This window comes from Eubalaena glacialis, chromosome X (genome assembly GCF_028564815.1).
Source record: "Eubalaena glacialis isolate mEubGla1 chromosome X, mEubGla1.1.hap2.+ XY, whole genome shotgun sequence".
In the NCBI taxonomy this organism is placed as follows: Eukaryota; Metazoa; Chordata; class Mammalia; order Artiodactyla; family Balaenidae; genus Eubalaena; species Eubalaena glacialis.
Genome location: NC_083736.1, coordinates 62,200,499 through 62,217,238, shown reverse-complemented (window position 1 = coordinate 62,217,238; position 16,740 = coordinate 62,200,499). Strand labels below are relative to the sequence as shown.

The 16,740-nt window shown below is 36.4% G+C and overlaps 1 protein-coding gene across 5 annotated transcripts in view; it reads left to right on the top strand.

The window, feature by feature from the left end:
- OPHN1 (oligophrenin 1) overlaps nt 1-16,740 on the top strand; it is a 601,618-nt gene that overhangs the window by 322,605 nt on the left and 262,273 nt on the right. For all 5 annotated transcript variants that reach the window (XM_061178511.1, XM_061178510.1, XM_061178507.1 and 2 more), the window contains 4 exons: nt 4,412-4,522; nt 8,633-8,737; nt 10,345-10,474; nt 12,984-13,087. In XM_061178511.1, coding sequence (XP_061034494.1) covers nt 4,412-4,522; nt 8,633-8,737; nt 10,345-10,474; nt 12,984-13,087 — 450 coding nt within the window. The remainder of the gene's footprint in view (nt 1-4,411; nt 4,523-8,632; nt 8,738-10,344; nt 10,475-12,983; nt 13,088-16,740) is intronic.

The following is a 16,740-nucleotide window of genomic DNA, read 5'->3' as shown; positions in this document are numbered from 1 at the left end:
CTATGTGCTGCTTTCACTGCATCCCACAAATATTAAATTATATTTTCATTTTCATTTGAAAATACTTTTTAGTTTTTCTTAAGGACTCCTCCTTGACCCATGTGTCATTTAGAAATGTGCTGATTAATCTCCAAGTATTTTGGTGCATTCCAGCTATTTCTGGTTCTTGATTTCTGTGTAATTTAACTGTGGTCTGAGAGCATACTTTGTATGATTCCTATTCTTTTAAATTTTTTCAGATGTATGTCCCAGAATGTGATTGATCTTGGCGATTGTTTTGTGTTAGCTTGAAAATAAGCTGTTGTTGGATGAAGTGTTCTATAGATGTTGATTACATCTACTTGCTGATGGGGTGTTCAGTTCAATTATGTCTTCACAAGCATACCTCAGAAATATTGTGGGTTTGGCTACAGACCACTGCAATAAAGTGAATATTGCAATATAGTGAGTCACATGAGTTTTTTGGTTTCCCAATGCATGTAAAAGTTATCCATACATTATCCTGTAGTCTGTTGAGTGAGCAATAGCATTATATTTTTAAAAATGTACATACCTTAATTTAAAAATATTTTATTGCTAAAAATTGCTAACTATCATCAGGCAATGCAGGGTTGCCATAAACCTTCAATTTGTAAAAAACACAATATTTGCAAAGCACAGTAAAATGAAGCACAATAAAATGAGGTATACCTGTACTGATTTTCTGCTTCTTGGATCTGTCAATTATTGGTAAAGGAATGGTGAAGTCTCCAACTCTTAATAGTAGACTCATCTATTTATCTTTGCAGTTCTATCAGATTTTGCCTCACGTGTTTTGATGTTCTGTTATACATAATAAGGGTTGATATATATTCTTTCAGAATTGACCTATTTATTATTATGTTATGCCCCTCTATTTTCCTGATAGCTTTCAATGCTCTGAAGTCTCCTTTTTTGGAAATTAATATAGCTACTCCAGCTTTCTTTTGATTTTTGTTGGCATGGAATATTTCTTCATACCTTTACTCTGAAAAATGTTTAAATTTTTAAAATTATTTTTTAATTGAAGTATGGTTGATTTACAATATTATATTAGTTTCTGGTGTACAACATAATGATTCAGAAATTTTAAATTTCTACTCCATTTAAAGTCATTACAAAATAATGGCTATATTTCCCTGTGATGTACAGTATATCCTTGTTGCTTATTTATTTTATACATAGCAGTTTGTATCTCTTAATTCCATACCCCTATATTGCCCCTTCCCCTTTCCTGCTCCCCACTGGTAACCACTAGTTTGTTCTCTATATTAGTGAGTTTGTTTCTGTATTGTTACATACATCCATTTATTTTATTTTTTCGATTCCACATATAAGCGATAACATAGAGTATTTGTCCTTCTCTGACTTATTTCACTAAGCATAAAACTGTCTAGGTCCATCCATGTTGTTGCAAATGGCAGAATTTCATTCTTTTTTTATGGCTGAGTAATATTCCATTGTGTGTGTGCGTGTGTGTGTGTGTGTGTGTGTGTGTGTATCACGTCTTCTTTATTATTTCTTCTTCTGTTGATGGACACTCAGTTTGCTTCCATATCTTGATGGTTGTAAATAATGTTGTTATGAACATTGCGGTAGATGTATCTTTTCGAATTAGTGTTTTTGTTTTCGTTAGGTATATACCCTGCAATGGAATTGCTGGATCATATGGTAGTGGCAGCCTTCGGTCCAGTGTGGAGCTGTGACTTGAGGCAAATGATGCTGGAGTGTTCTCTTGGTTCAGGATGGTGTGTGCACCTAGGTAGTCACAGGAAACTAGTCAGTGAGAAACACAGTTTCAGTCGGCCCTTTCTGCCTTGCTTTAGGAGCAAGCAAGCATTCATGTGCTCCTCAGGAGCAGAATCCAGGCTTGCTGCAGCCTTTCTGATAGTCCCACTGGTCCTCTGACCAGCTAAGGGGGCTCGTCTTCCCTTTATTGAGCCCCAGGGCTGTGGGGCCCAGTATGTGGCTTGAACCACTCACTCCCCAAAGAGAATCCTCACCAGTGTAATCTCCCTTTTCCTCTGAGTCCCCTCCCAGGGGCATCAGTCCTGACCTGATTGCTTCTTTTCCCTATCTACCAACTTCTGTGTGTGTCTTTCTTATAGCCTTAGTTGTACAGGCGTTTTTATGCTAGTCTCCAGTTAGTTTTCAGTGAGAATTATAGATGTATTTTTGATGTGTTTATGGTGGGATGAACATACTCCTACTGTGCCATCTTGATTCAAGTCTCTTCATAACTTTACTTTTAATCTATCTTTGTCTTTTATATTTAAAGTGATGTCTTATACATAACATATAATTAACTCTTATTTTTTATGTGCCCTCACAGTCTCAGCCTTTTAATTGGTGTGTTTAAAGTGATTATTGATATAGGTGGATAGATGTCTACCATGTTTTTTACTGTTTTCTATTCATTGCCTCTGTTCTTTGTTCCTTTTTTTGTCTTCCATTCTTGTTCTGCATTCTCTTTTTTTAAATTGAAAATTGTAATATGATTCCTTTTTTTGTCCTTTCTTAGCATATCAATTGTACTTTTTAAAAAAAACTTTCTTCCAGGTTATCCTAGTGTTTTCAATATGCATTTACAGTTAAGCCATGTCTACTTTCAAATAACATTATTCTACTTCATTGGTAGTACAGGAATTTTATAACAGAGTATTTCCAATTTCTCCCTTGAGTCCCTGATAATATTGCTGTCACTCATTTCACTTTTTCATAATCTCTAATCACCAAATACATTGTTGCAATTATTATTTTGGACAAACTCTTATTTGTAAGATCAGTTAAGAATAAGAAAAATATAAGATTTTATTTTACCTTCATTCATTCCTTCTCTAGTGCTCTTCTTTATGTTGGTACACATTTCTGACCTATATCATCTTCTTTCTTAAGAACTGTAACACTTCTTGGACTCAGAGTCTACTGGCAACCGAATCCTTCAGTTTTTGTGTTTTTTTTGAAATTGTTTAATTTTCCTTCACTTTTGAAGGATAATGTCACTGGATACAGAATTCTAAGTTTGTGATTTTTAAAAATTTCAACCCCTTAAACATTTTACTCTACTCTCCTCTTTTTGCATTTTTTTAAAAAACAGAAGTCTTATCCTTATTCCTCTTTGAGTAAGGTGTTTTTTTTCTCTTGCTTCTTTCAAGATTTACTCTGTGCCTTTTACTTTCTACACTTTCAATATGCCTGCATGTAGATTTTTTGGTATTTATCCTGCTATTATTCTCTGAGCTTCCTCAATCTGTTGTTTGTATCTGTGTTTAACTTTAGAAGGTTTTCAGTCATCATTACTTTAAATATTTCTTCTGTTTCTCTCCTTCATTTCCTTCTGGCATTCCTAGTATGCATATCTTACACCTTTTATAATTGTCCAACATTTCTTGAATAATCTACTCTATCTTCTTTATTCCATTTTGTCTGCCTTTCAGTTTTTGAAATTTCTATTGGCATATATTCAGTTCACTGATTCTTTCCTTAGCCTTGCCCAGTCTGTTGGTGAGCCCATTAAAGGCATTCTTTATTTCTGCTAGTGTTTTTGATTGATATCATTTCCCTTTGATTATTTCTTCAAATTTTCATATGTCTGCTTATATTATCCATCTGTTCTTATGTATTGTCCTCTTTTCCATAACAGCCTTTAGCTGTAATCCCTGGTTCTGTGATTTCACCATCCACCCTCTCTGCCTTCTTTGAGTCTGATTCTGATGCTGGTTCTTCAGACTGTGTTTGTTGGTTTGTTTTGCCTTTTTGCATGCCTCGTAATATTTTGTTGAAAGCTGAACATGATGCCCTGGGTAAAAGGAACTGAGGTAAAAAGGCCGTTATTATGAGGTTTTATGCTTGTCTGACTAGGATTTAGGCTGTGCTTAGTTTGCTATAGCTGTTCTTGTCAGAGGCCAAAATTTCCTCTGGTATCTTTGTTTTTTGTCTTCCCTATTGTCTTTGGATTTCTTTAGAGAGATCTTCTTAAATAAGGTTTGATACTGGTTGCAGCGACAGGCTTCTGCTTCTGGGCTTCTGCTCTGGCAAGCTTGGATTCTCCATATTCAACTATCTATCCAATTTTTGAGGCAGTGGTTTTTCCTCTGACTTCAATGCTCTGTTGATTCTAAGAAGAGTTGTTGATTCTCAGCTTAGCTTTTCCTTGTATGATGATGGGCACAATAACTTCCAAGCTTCTTGCTTGTTAGGCCAGAAACTGGAAATCTTGCATCAGTCACTTTTTCTATCTTGGCTTCATGTTCCCTATCTGTAAAATAAAGGGATAAGATCACTGCTTGGTGGCATAATTCTCCTCCAGCCCTAACATTCTGTTGAATCCATAAGCACTGAATTGCATGAATGACTATGCTGTTATGTGACATTTGTTACCCTTCTTCTACAGGCAGACCTCCAGGTGGACAAGGAGAGACACAACTTCTTCGAGTCATCCCTTGATTATGTTTATCAGATCCAGGAAGTTCAGGAGTCTAAGAAGTTCAATATTGTGGAGCCAGTAAGTTCTATCTGTTGATGAATGGTCTAAAAATATTTACCAAACCTCAGGTAAATGTGGAGAACTTTGATTATAAAATTGGAGTCTCCAAGAATATGAAGGATAGTCAATGCTTAGTAATGAATGTCAAAGAAGTAGACACACTGGCTTCTGTTATTCTTGCTCTCTCACTAATATTCTCTCTCTCACTCTTCCTTTCCCTCCCCCACACTCCTTCCTCCCCCATTTCTCTCTATAGCTATGATTTTTTCTTTATCTTTCTTTTCCTCCTCTCCTTCCTTCCCTTCCTTGATTTCTCTGTCACCTTTCATTTTACCTTGTTCTCCTCCCTTCCTTCCTCTCATACTTTCATAAGGTTTCTGAATGTACTCATCATATCCCAGACACTGTTCTAGGAACTCATGTTCCTTGCATTCAGTGACTTCCCATTCTACTATTTTTACTTCCATCTTTTGAAAATTTTTCTAATTAAATAACCTTAATTTATTATAAAAGATGACGGGCTGTGGTTTGACAACTATGTTGAATTTTAACAACTTTCTTTTTTATTATAAAATAATGTAGAAAACAATGTAAAAAACAATTGCAGAAAAGCTATAAAAACTTATATGTAGAACAAAAAAAATACAACAAATCTCCCATACAGAGATGATGACTGTTAATATTGTGGCATTTTTCCTCCTAAATTCCCTGTGTATCTGTTATATTCCTTTCTCTATCTATTGTGCATGTGTACTTGTAGATGTGTGTACACATGTGCATGTGTGTGTACACATATTACACATGAACATGTATATATCTATGTACATGTGTATCTGTGCTCACAGTTGTATATATCTGCATATGTATATGTGCAAACAAGTATTTATTAATTTATCCAATAAGCATTTATTGAGCTTTTGTTAGGTGCCAGGCACAGTGCTAAACACTGGATATCCTATAGTGAAAAAGACAGACTCAGTTTCTGTCTTCATGAAGACTATACTTTCATGGGGTAGACAGAAGGGAAAGAAGGATATACATAAATAAAATAACTATAAGTTGTGATAAGGACTAAAACAAAGAACAAGAACAGACAGCTACTTTAGATCAAGTGGTCAAGGGGCACCTCTGAAAGTGTCATTTAAGATGAGATCTAAAGAAAGAGAAGATGAGGCAATGTGAATAATGGGGAAAGGACATTCCAGGCACAGAAAAACACATGTGTACAGTCCTTAACCCACGCACATATGGTCACCTTATCTTTGATAAAGGAGGCAAGCATATACAGTGGAGAAAAGACAGCCTCTTCAATAAGTGGTGCTGGGAAAACTGGACAGGTACATGTAAAAGTATGAAATTAGAACACTCCCTAACACCATACACAAAAATAAACTCAAAATGGATTAAAGACCTAAATGTAAGGCCAGACACTATCAAACTCTTAGAGGAAAACATAGGCAGAACACTCTATGACATAAATCACAGCAAGATCCTTTTTGACCCAGCTCCTAGAGAAATGGAAATAAAAACAAAAATAAACAAATGGGACCTAATGAAACTTAAAAGCTTTTGCACAGCAAAGGAAACCATAAACAAGACCAAACGACAACCCTCAGAATGGGAGAAAATATTTGCAAATGAAGCAACTGACAAAGGATTAATCTCCAAGATTTACAAGCAGCTCATGCAGCTCAATAACAAAAAAAACAAACAACCCAATCCAAAAATGGGCAGAAGACCTAAATAGACATTTTTCCAAAGAAGATATACAGATTGCCAACAAACACATGAAAGAATGCTCAACATCTTTAATCATTAGAGAAATGCAAATCAAAACTACAATGAGATATCATCTCACACTAGTCAGAATGGCCATCATCAAAAAATCTGGAAACAATAAATGCTGGAGAGGGTGTGGAGAAAAGGGAACCCTCTTGCACTGTTGGTGGGAATGTAAATTGATACAGCCACTATGGAGAACAGTATGGAGGTTCCTTAAAAAACTAACAGTAGAACTACCATACGACCCAGCAATCCCACTACTGGGCAAATACCCTGAGAAAACCATAATTCAAAAAGAGTCATGTACCAAAATGTTCATTGCAGCTCTATTTACAATAGCCAGGACATGGAAGCAACCTAAGTGTCCATCATCGGATGAATGGATAAAGAAGATGTGGCACATATATACAATGGAATATTTCTCAGCCATTAAAAGAAACGAAATTGAGTTTTTTGTAGTGAGGTGGATGGAGTTAGAGTCTGTCATACAGAGTGAAGTAAGTCAGAAAGAGAAAAAAAAATACAGTATGCTAACACATATATATGGAATCTAAGGGAAAAAAAAAAAAAGGTCATGAAGAACCTAGTGGCAAGATGGGAATAAAGACACAGACCTACTAGAGAATGGACTTGAGGATATGGGGAGGGGGAAGGGTAAGATGTGACAAAGTGAGAGAGTGGCATGGACATATACACTACCAAACGTAAAATAGATAGCTAGTGGGAAGCAACCGCATAGCACAGAGAGATCAGCTCTGTGCTTCGTGACCACCTAGAGGGGTGGGATAGGGAGGGTGGGAGGGAGGGAGATGCAAGATGGACGAGATATGGGAACATATGTATATGTATAACTGATTCACTTTGTTATAAAGCAGAAACGAACACACCATTGTAAAGCAATTATACTCCAATAAAGATGTTAAAAAAAAAAGAAAAGAAAAGAATGGTGTGCTCAAGGAATGAAAAGTTTAGTGCCTTTAGATACTGGTGAGAGAAAAGGAGAGTGGCAGGAAATAATATCTGACAGGAAGGCATAGGATCTGTAAGCATGGTGAAGGGGTTAGATTTTAGTCTAAGTATAGTAGAAAAATCACTGACGGGTATTAAATAGGATATGACGTGCTGATTTTGTTGTGTGGAGAAGGGCTTGGAAGGGGGCAACAGTGGGAGTGAGGAAACCAGTTAGGAGGCTACTGCAGTGGTCTAGGCAAGCAAAAATGTTGCTTTGGGTTCGGATGGTGGTAGTAGAAACAGAAAAGAATGATTGGATTAGAGATATATTTTAGAAGCAAAACTGACAGGAATTACTGATTGATTAGATTGAGATGTGAGTGAAAGAAATCAGAATTCTTTACTTTCTGGCTTGATTGAGTGAGTGGGTGGTGGTGTCATTTCCTGAGACGGGAAAGCTTGGAGAGAAACAGGAAGAATGTCTATATAACTGTGTGTGTGGTACACACACTCATATGCATTTATATATATGTGTACATATATATGTACATATATATAACTATATATGTATATATACATATACACGTGTATAGTACATAAGTGTGTACATAGTTTTTATATGTTTATGTACATATACATATATATAGTTTGTGTTTATGTACATATATACACACATATTTATGTGTTTGTATGTATATATGTGTGTGCATATTTATATGTACTCACCTGTTTACTTTCTAAAGAGAACAGGGCAGTTTTTACTACTTCCTATTACACTTTACTATTGCCAGCATTGAGCATTGCTTTTAAAATGTTTGTATTTGATAGATGAAAATTGTATTTTCTTTTGTTTTTATTTGTGTATATTTGATTTTTATTGGGGTTGAACATTTTAAACATTAAAAAATATATTTTATTGATCATTTCTACGTCTTCTTCTGCAATGTCCCAACCGCTCCCTGAAACATTTCTAACTTGAAAATTGGTTTTAAAAAAAAAAAGATCCTTGGATCTTTTAGCATTATGACAGTCTTCATTATGGTCATGTAGCCATTTTAATTTATTGAGTACCTATTCTGTGCCATTCCTGAGGATATAAAGACACAGTCTATTCCCACATTATGTCCATACTGTCCACATTATGAATGGTTTTGTATGCTATCTGAAAAGGGTGTTGATGAATACATTTGATAATAGTTCTTATTTTGTAGATCTGAGTCCAGTGTTAATGTTTAACCTAATAAAAGAATAGCTATGTGTAGACCTGTTTGTGTTTGTGTTACTGCTTTTAACACTATACTCTACTGTGTGGAGTTTCTTTTTGTGCATCTATTTCCTTTATTTGATTAATGAGAAGGTGCTGGTGATAAAGTTATTTTTATACATTTTCCCTAGGTCTTGGCCTTTCTTCATAGCCTCTTCATTTCCAACAGCTTGACCGTGGAGCTCACACAGGATTTCCTCCCATATAAACAGCAACTCCAGCTCAGTTTACAGAATGTGAGTTTACATGTGGGTTTCTTCACCTGTCTCTGCATTCCAATTGGATTTCAGCTCCAATATCTTGACCTTGGAGTTCTAGGTTATTACATCCCAGATAATTTGTCAGGACAGACTGGTATGGATCACACATGTTTTAGTGTACTAGATTGTTCTTACTCTTCCAGTTTCAGCTCTTCCCTGTGTTTGAGGCTGACTGTTGTTCAAACCCACCCTTCTACCCACTGACGTGTCTATCTATCCAATATTTATTAAATGTTGCTAATTTGCTATATCTCTCCCAGATCAGAACCCACCTATGGGCTTTTTAAAGCACGGGTCTTATGCTACTTCCCTGGCAGTTAGTCAGGACACTCTCTTTGTAGGTTTTATTACCACAAATGCCCATTTCCCCCTCTTTTCCTTTTCTCACTACTTTTCTCATTACATTACTAGAGTTGAATAAATTATTTTTAAAGGTTGTCTCCACCTTCTTTCCCATGCTGTTTCTTATAGATGGGCATAGGCACACCCTTCCCTTCCTTGTCACATATATTATTTTTCTCATTTACTTATTTAACCCACATTTAACAAATACTTAGGGATATAATGAACATATACTCTGTGCCGGGCATTGTAAAATGCACTGGACATACCATAATGAGGCATGTTAGTTTTTGCCTTCAAGGAATATACAGTCTCTTGGAGCCGAGAGATATAAACAGAGATATATCATGATTACTTATGAAAAGTGCTAAAATACAGTTAAGACCAAAAAAGTTAAAGAAGCACAGAGAGTGGAATAATTGACTGTCTGGTACAGTAAAAGAAGGCATCACTGAGGTAGTGACTTTGGACTTGTTACATTGCATAAAATTTATAGTTGTATTTTTAGATGAAAACACTTGGTAAGTTGCAGTGGAAATAAACTTTACTTGGTTGTTTAGGAGAATCCTGAGTTACAGGTATTGTTTTTATTGTTGTTTTTCTTTCTGGGTACTCTCTTTCACCAGAATGTGAGAGCCCCTCTCTTCTGCTGATTTACAAAATATTCCTATAACCAGGAATATTTCGTTATGTACTTTTAAATATATTACTTCTTAACATTAGCTTTTGCTATTCATGAGCATGAAAACATAGGTTTTCTGTTAACCTATGTTCAAAGAGAGCACCCTGTCATATCCTTTATTCTAATGGCCTGGATTTGATTCAGAGTCAAGTAGGCAGTAGCTTTACTTGAGGCAGAATGTAGAAGTTGCCGTGATAATATTATCTTTGGGAACCTTCTTTATAGCCTCCCGTTTTGTAAGGCAGGGGTCAGTCTGATGCTCAGAATTCTTAGAGCCTTTATTTATTGGAGGCTTTTGTGATTTCCATTAGAAAATGTCTCCCAGATGTGGTTTTATGGGTACATTGGTATTTATGTTTCCCTCTCCCTTTTAGACTTTAGTACTGTTAAACTCCACTAAACTGTTTTCTAATTACTATGCCATTCAACATTTGTTTTTTTGCTATGTTGTAGCACATGGTGAAAGCCAAGAAAACTCTGCACTGGGTCTCTGACCAGTGAATGCTTATTCATGATGATGGTGATGATGATAATGATTATGATGATAATGTCTTGACAGACAAGAAATCATTTCTCCAGTACCCGAGAAGAGATGGAAGAACTTAAGAAAAGGATGAAAGAAGCTCCGCAGACATGCAAACTTCCAGGACAGCCAACCATCGAAGGCTATCTCTATACACAAGAGAAATGTGTGTGGGAATACAGGGATAGCTACTCGGTTTCAGTAGGCTGACACCAGCTGCCACTTGGCTTCTCCAAACTCCAGGCACCCATATAGTTCATAGACCCCTGCCAGCTATACCTATTTGGAGAGTAGTGTGGGAATAGAGAAAATGAAAAGGAGGGAGAAATTGGAGGAGGAGGTTAAGGATTTGTCTTACAAAGGCTGTGGGATGATAAGACCTAAGGTTTTCTCTGAGATTCAAAATGGGGATTGTTAATTGCTTAATCCTTTCAATGACTCTTTGGGGCTAAAAGGGAGGTAGGAGAAAGGAGACATAAAATAATATTTATTATACCTACTATGTTCCAGGCATGGTGTTAAGTGCTTTAAATATACTACTTCATGTAATCTTTGAAACCACCTTATCATACCCATTTTACACATGAAGCCACTGAGGCTTAGAGAGATCACTAGTTGAAAGTCACCCAACTATCATGTAGCAGGGCTAAGTGTAAACTCAGGTTTGTGAAATGCCAAAACCTATGCTCCTACAACTATACCCTATATCTTCCACTGTGTTAGGATCATAAACTTGCCCTTAAAGCACTACACAACCATTGCGATTTCAGTGAGCAACACAGTTTTTCATTGCCAACCAAGGAAAATGGGTTAACTTATCTGGTCACTGAATATTGCAGAGGGTTCAAGCTTTTCTACCTCCTAAATAACATTATGTAAACCTGTATGTGCTATTTGATTTTCCTTTTGAACTATGACCCAATGTCCCCAAAGCCTGTGATTTCATTCCCTGACCAGAATTATTCTACCTGGTGAGTAGGCAGATGAGACTACGCAGAGGTTACCAGTGGCAAAACCCACTGAAATCCACAAAACATGGTATTTCAGCAGTGATATTATCATGCTTTTCATCCCTTAGAGCAACTCACTTTGATGGTTTTCAAAGATGTGTTCTTCTATTTGTCAGGTTCATCTCTTCAACTCTCCATTGCAGGAACTCTCAGTCTCAGTGGTATTGACATTTCAGGCTGGCTAATTCTTTGTTTCGACCGGTTATCCTATGCATTATAGGGTGTTTAGAAGCATCTATAGCCTCTCCCCACTTTATTCTAATAGCACTTCCCAGGTGTGATAACCTAAAATGTCTCTAGGCATTGCCAAATGTCCCCTGAGAGGCAAAATTGCCCCTACTTGAGAACCACTGCTATATTATAAGAGAGGCACAGAGTAATGAGTATGTAATCTTGGCTCTAATATTAACTAACTATGTGATCCTTCTATGCCCCAGTTTTCTAATTTGTTAAATGGATATGACATTCCTGCTCAGTTGAATGTACGCTTACTAAGAATCCTTTTTGCCAGACAATATGGAATGCACTGGGGATACAAAATATGGATCAAACTTGGTTTTTGCCCTCAAGAAGTTCACAGTCTGATTAAGACACAAGTATATCAAGAACTATAATGAAATGTGTTGAGCACTGCATTTGGGGCATATATCTAAGGGCTTCACTGAGGAAGTGATATATGAACTGAAACTTGAATTATGACTGGGAGTTTGACAGGTAAAGAAAATGGCAAAGAAAATTCCAGGTGTATACCACTGCATGAATAAAGGCACAGAGGTATCTGAGGTTATAGTTTGTTTGTAGGGTCTTAGTTTTCCAAGGACAGTCCTGGTTTATACTTGTTGTCCTGATATAATTAGTGATAGTGCCCTATCCACTCTTAAATATGTCTTGAACTTGGTCTATATATTATATTGCCACCTATTTTTTTGGTAACTGAATATAATTCCATGAGACAAGAGCATAGAGGTGAGGGTGGCAAAAGACAAAGTTGGAAAGGTAAATACGATCACATTATAAAAGGCTTTGTGAGCCAACCTAAGGAGTTTGGAGAGAGTGGGAAAGCCATGGGTGGTTTATAATAAAAAGAATGATATAAATAAACCTATAATTTAAAAAAGTATTTCTCTAGCAAAAGAGTAGAGAATGGGCTAGAAAGGAGTGATCACAGATGGGGGAAACCAAAGAGAAGGCCACTGAAATAATTAATTGGAGAAATAGTGAATTTTTGTTTTGTTTGAAATAGCTCATAAAACATTTTTTAAAAAAAGTCAGAAATAGGGTCCTGAATGAATTCAGTTCTAAAAGGGGTGAAAGGAGAGACATGTAGGGGATAGAAGGGCAGGTTACAGGGAAGGAGGAGCAGAAGATTACAGATGTTTCCAGATCATACAATAGGATATATAATGGGAGCATTCACAGGGAACATGGCAAGGAGAGTGGTTTGGAGCAAGCCAGAGCAGATGTGGAAAGCAGTTGATGATGATTAGGCTATCCATCTGTGTAGTGGGCAGGTGGTACTGCATGGCTGGAGCTCAGGGGAAAGGTAGCACTAGATCTGGATCATGACCATGAAGAATAATCTGTACACAGCTTCTGTCTTAGGGGTGGACTGACCATGCAGCCAAAATACTTATTCTATCAGCTCACTGTTGCCTATCTTTGTAGGGGCTTTGGGAATATCCTGGGTGAAATACTACTGCCAATATGAGAAAGAGACCAAAACGCTCACCATGACACCTATGGAGCAGAAGCCAGGTGCTAAGCAGCAGGTCAGTTCTTTTATGGGCCACATTTTTTTGAAATGCATCTGTGACTGCATCTCAGAAAAGACTATATGTTGACTTCGTATCAAAGAATCAAGTCCACCACTGTCGTGTGAAGCCATGACTTCATATGTTCTCCGTGACCTAAGTTTGCATTGGGCCAGATACTACTCAGTTGAGTGAAAAATCTCTGTTAATGATTCCAGGCCTTCTGAAAGTGCCTGTACTCTTTTAGATCATTATTACAAGAGTCTATCACATTGTACAAAGAAAATTTGCAAAAAAATATGGATAAATTGGAGGAGAGTATTACTTGCTTTTAAGAAGGCTCTACTATAGGATTCCTTTAAATAGTTAAGAGTTTAAAATACAAAACATTTTCCAAAATTCCTTTTTTAAAGGAGTATTCTGGTGCCTAAAGTTGGAATAATCTATACCCCACATTGTATGTAATGCTCAAATATCTTTAAGCAGTTAATGCCTCTTCTTCTGCCCTCCAAACTTTCCCCTACTCCCCAAAATGGCAAGATGAGTTTAACACACTGAGAAGATAGTTCACTTACCTGGAGGAACCTGATCTTATATATATATGTTATATTATGTTATACATTATATATTATTTTTTATGTATGACCACCCAGCTAAAAAAATTATTCTGTTATCACACTTTTGCCTATCTTTGTAGGGGCTTTGGGAACACGTGCACACACACACACACACACACACACACGTACACACACCTGAAGTTTTCTTAAGATAAAAGCTGATAGACTCACTATTCATATTCTAAAAGTAGTTCAGTGTGTCCCTTTAACTGTCTCTCAGACAGGGTCTTAGGGCATAATTTTTAAGGATTTCCCTTATTTACAAATTGTTTATAAAGTGAAAAAAAGGTTTACTTGTTAGCATTGAAAGTTGTGGTGCATGAAGACCCAATTTCGATAGGCAGAAATTTGGAGACTTTTGGGGCCATTTTTCCTCCATTGCTGGTGCTTTCCATGGAAGATCTCTCTTATGTGGCTTGTTCATAGGAAATTAGTGATGATTGAGATTTGGTGGCAGGCTGTTGAAAAACTGCTTTTCTTTTTTGTCATTAACCACAAGTTTTGCCACTCTGCTTTGAATGTGGATTAGACATGGGATGCACCTCTAACAGAGCATACCAAATTGGGTCTCCACAACCCTCATCCATGTTTCTATGTGGGCCAGTTATTCATCCATGAATCCAAAACTCTCCTTAGTTTCCAGTCTGCCAATTGCCAAAGAACCTTTCAACGTGGTTCCAATAAATTGTGCTGTAGCACAGAATTTGTCCCATTTCTGTCAGAACTTAGCTTATGTATCTGACTGGCAAGTGCTTTTAAGTAACACTGTCCTGTAGTCTCTTTCTTTTCTTTTTCTACACATATTACTTTCCGAACTTTGGACTTCCAAGTTCCTTTCTTAGGCGGGTCCTACTGCAAAGCTGAGGCCAGAGGCAGCAGATACCACTTTCATAGCTTCTTAGCAGATGAGAGCAAGCCCTTCTTTTAGTTATTCTTTCCCCCTGCCCTTTTAATTGAGTGGCTACTTGCAAAACTTCAGTAAGTGTCAGCCTAAGCAATTTAAATATGGGACTCTTTATGGAATGGAAAGAGGAACTTGGTTGTCCATTTACAGCAAAGGGGAGGTGGAAGTAGTTACTTTAATTTCCCTAAACTGAATTGGAAATGGTTTCTTCTTATCATTTCTCTCAGTTCCTTTTACTAGTTTGTGTTTTATAAAGGTAAATAATACAAATAAGTGAGACTATAATAATGATAACACCATAAAAGCCACTATTTATTCAATGTTTGCTGTGCACCAGGCTCTGAGCTAGACATTTGCTGTCATGTGCCTCATTTACTTTCCCAGCAACACTGTGAAGTATCATTAGCCCAATTTGGAGATGGAAGAATTAGCTCTCTTTCTGACTGTGGTACTTACCAGTGTACTCTAGTAGTTCAGCCTATCAACTTCCATTTGCGTTGTACTGCTTACTTTACAGAGCACAATCCCAAATACTATTTTATAAGATTCTCATCCCTTCCCTTTCAGGTAGTTGTAAGAGGCAAGAGAGCTACATTTTGAATCACAATAACTAGTTTTACCTATTTATTCATTTACTTGTTCATTCATTCATTCATTCTTCATATCAAATATTTTTCCATTCCAGTTATACTGAGATATAACTGACATACAGCACTGTGTAAGTTTAAGGTGTACAGCATAATGATCTGACTTACATACAATATGAAAGTATTATCACAATAAGTTTAGTGAACACCCATTGTCTTATACAGGTACAAAATTAAAGAAAAATTTTTTTTCTTGTGATGAGTACTCAGGATTTACTCTCTTAACAATTTTCATATATAACATACAGAAGTGTTAATTATATTAATCATGTTATACATAACATCCCTAGTATTTATTTATCTTATAACGGGAAATTAGTACCTTTAGATGCCTTCGTCCAATTCCCTATTCCCCCAGCTTCCACCTCTGGTAAGCACAAATCCGATCTCTTTTTTCTATGAGTTACTTTGTTTGTTTGTTTTTCAAGTATAATTGACCTGTAACACTATGTTAGTTCCTGATGAACAACATGGTGATTCGGGATTTCTATGTATTATAAAAGGATCACCATGATAAGTGTAGTTATGATCTGTCACCATATAAAGATAGTACATAATTATTGATTATATTCTCCACACTGTACATTTCATATCCGTGATTCATTTATTTTGTAACTGGAAATTTATACCTCTTAATCTTTCTCACCTACTTTTCACATCCCGCCCCCGCTTCCCTTCTGGCAACCACCTGTTTGTTCTCTGTACCTATGACTCTGTTTCTGTTTCATTATGTTGGTTCATTTGTTTTGTTTTTTAGATTTAACATATAAGTGAAATCATATGGTATTTGTCTTTCTCTGTCTGACTTGTTTCACTTAGCATAATACTCTTGAGGTCCATCCATGTTGATGCAAATGGCAAGATTTCATTCCCTTGTATGGCTGAGTAATATTCCATGGTTTTTATATACCACATGTTTTTTAATCCATTTATCTACTGGTGTGCACTTAGATTGCTTCCATATCTTGGCTATTGTAAGTAATGCTGAACATAGGGGTGCATATATCTTTTCTAATTAGTGTGTTTGTTTTCTTCCAACAAATACCCAGGAGTGGAATTGCTGGATCACATGGAAGCTCTATGTTTAAATTTTTGAGGAATCTCCATACTGTTTCCCACAGTCGCTGCACCAATTTACATTCCCAGCAAGAGTGTACTAGGGTTTCCTTTTCTCTACATCCTCACCAATATTTGTTATTTGTGGTCTTTTTGATGATAGCCATTCAGTCAGATGTGAGGTGACATCTCATTGTGGTTTTGATTTTCATTTCCCCAATGATTAGTGATGCTAAGCATCTTTTAATGTTCCTGTTGGCCATTTGTTTGTCTTCTTTCAAAAAACTCAGGCCCTCTGTCTATTCTTTAAATTGTTTTTTTTTTTAATTTTGAATTTTATGAGTTCTCTGTATATTTTGGATATTAACCCTTTATCAGATATATCATTTACAAATATTGTCTCCCATTCAGTAGGTGGCCTTTTCATTTTGTTTATAGTTTCCTTCG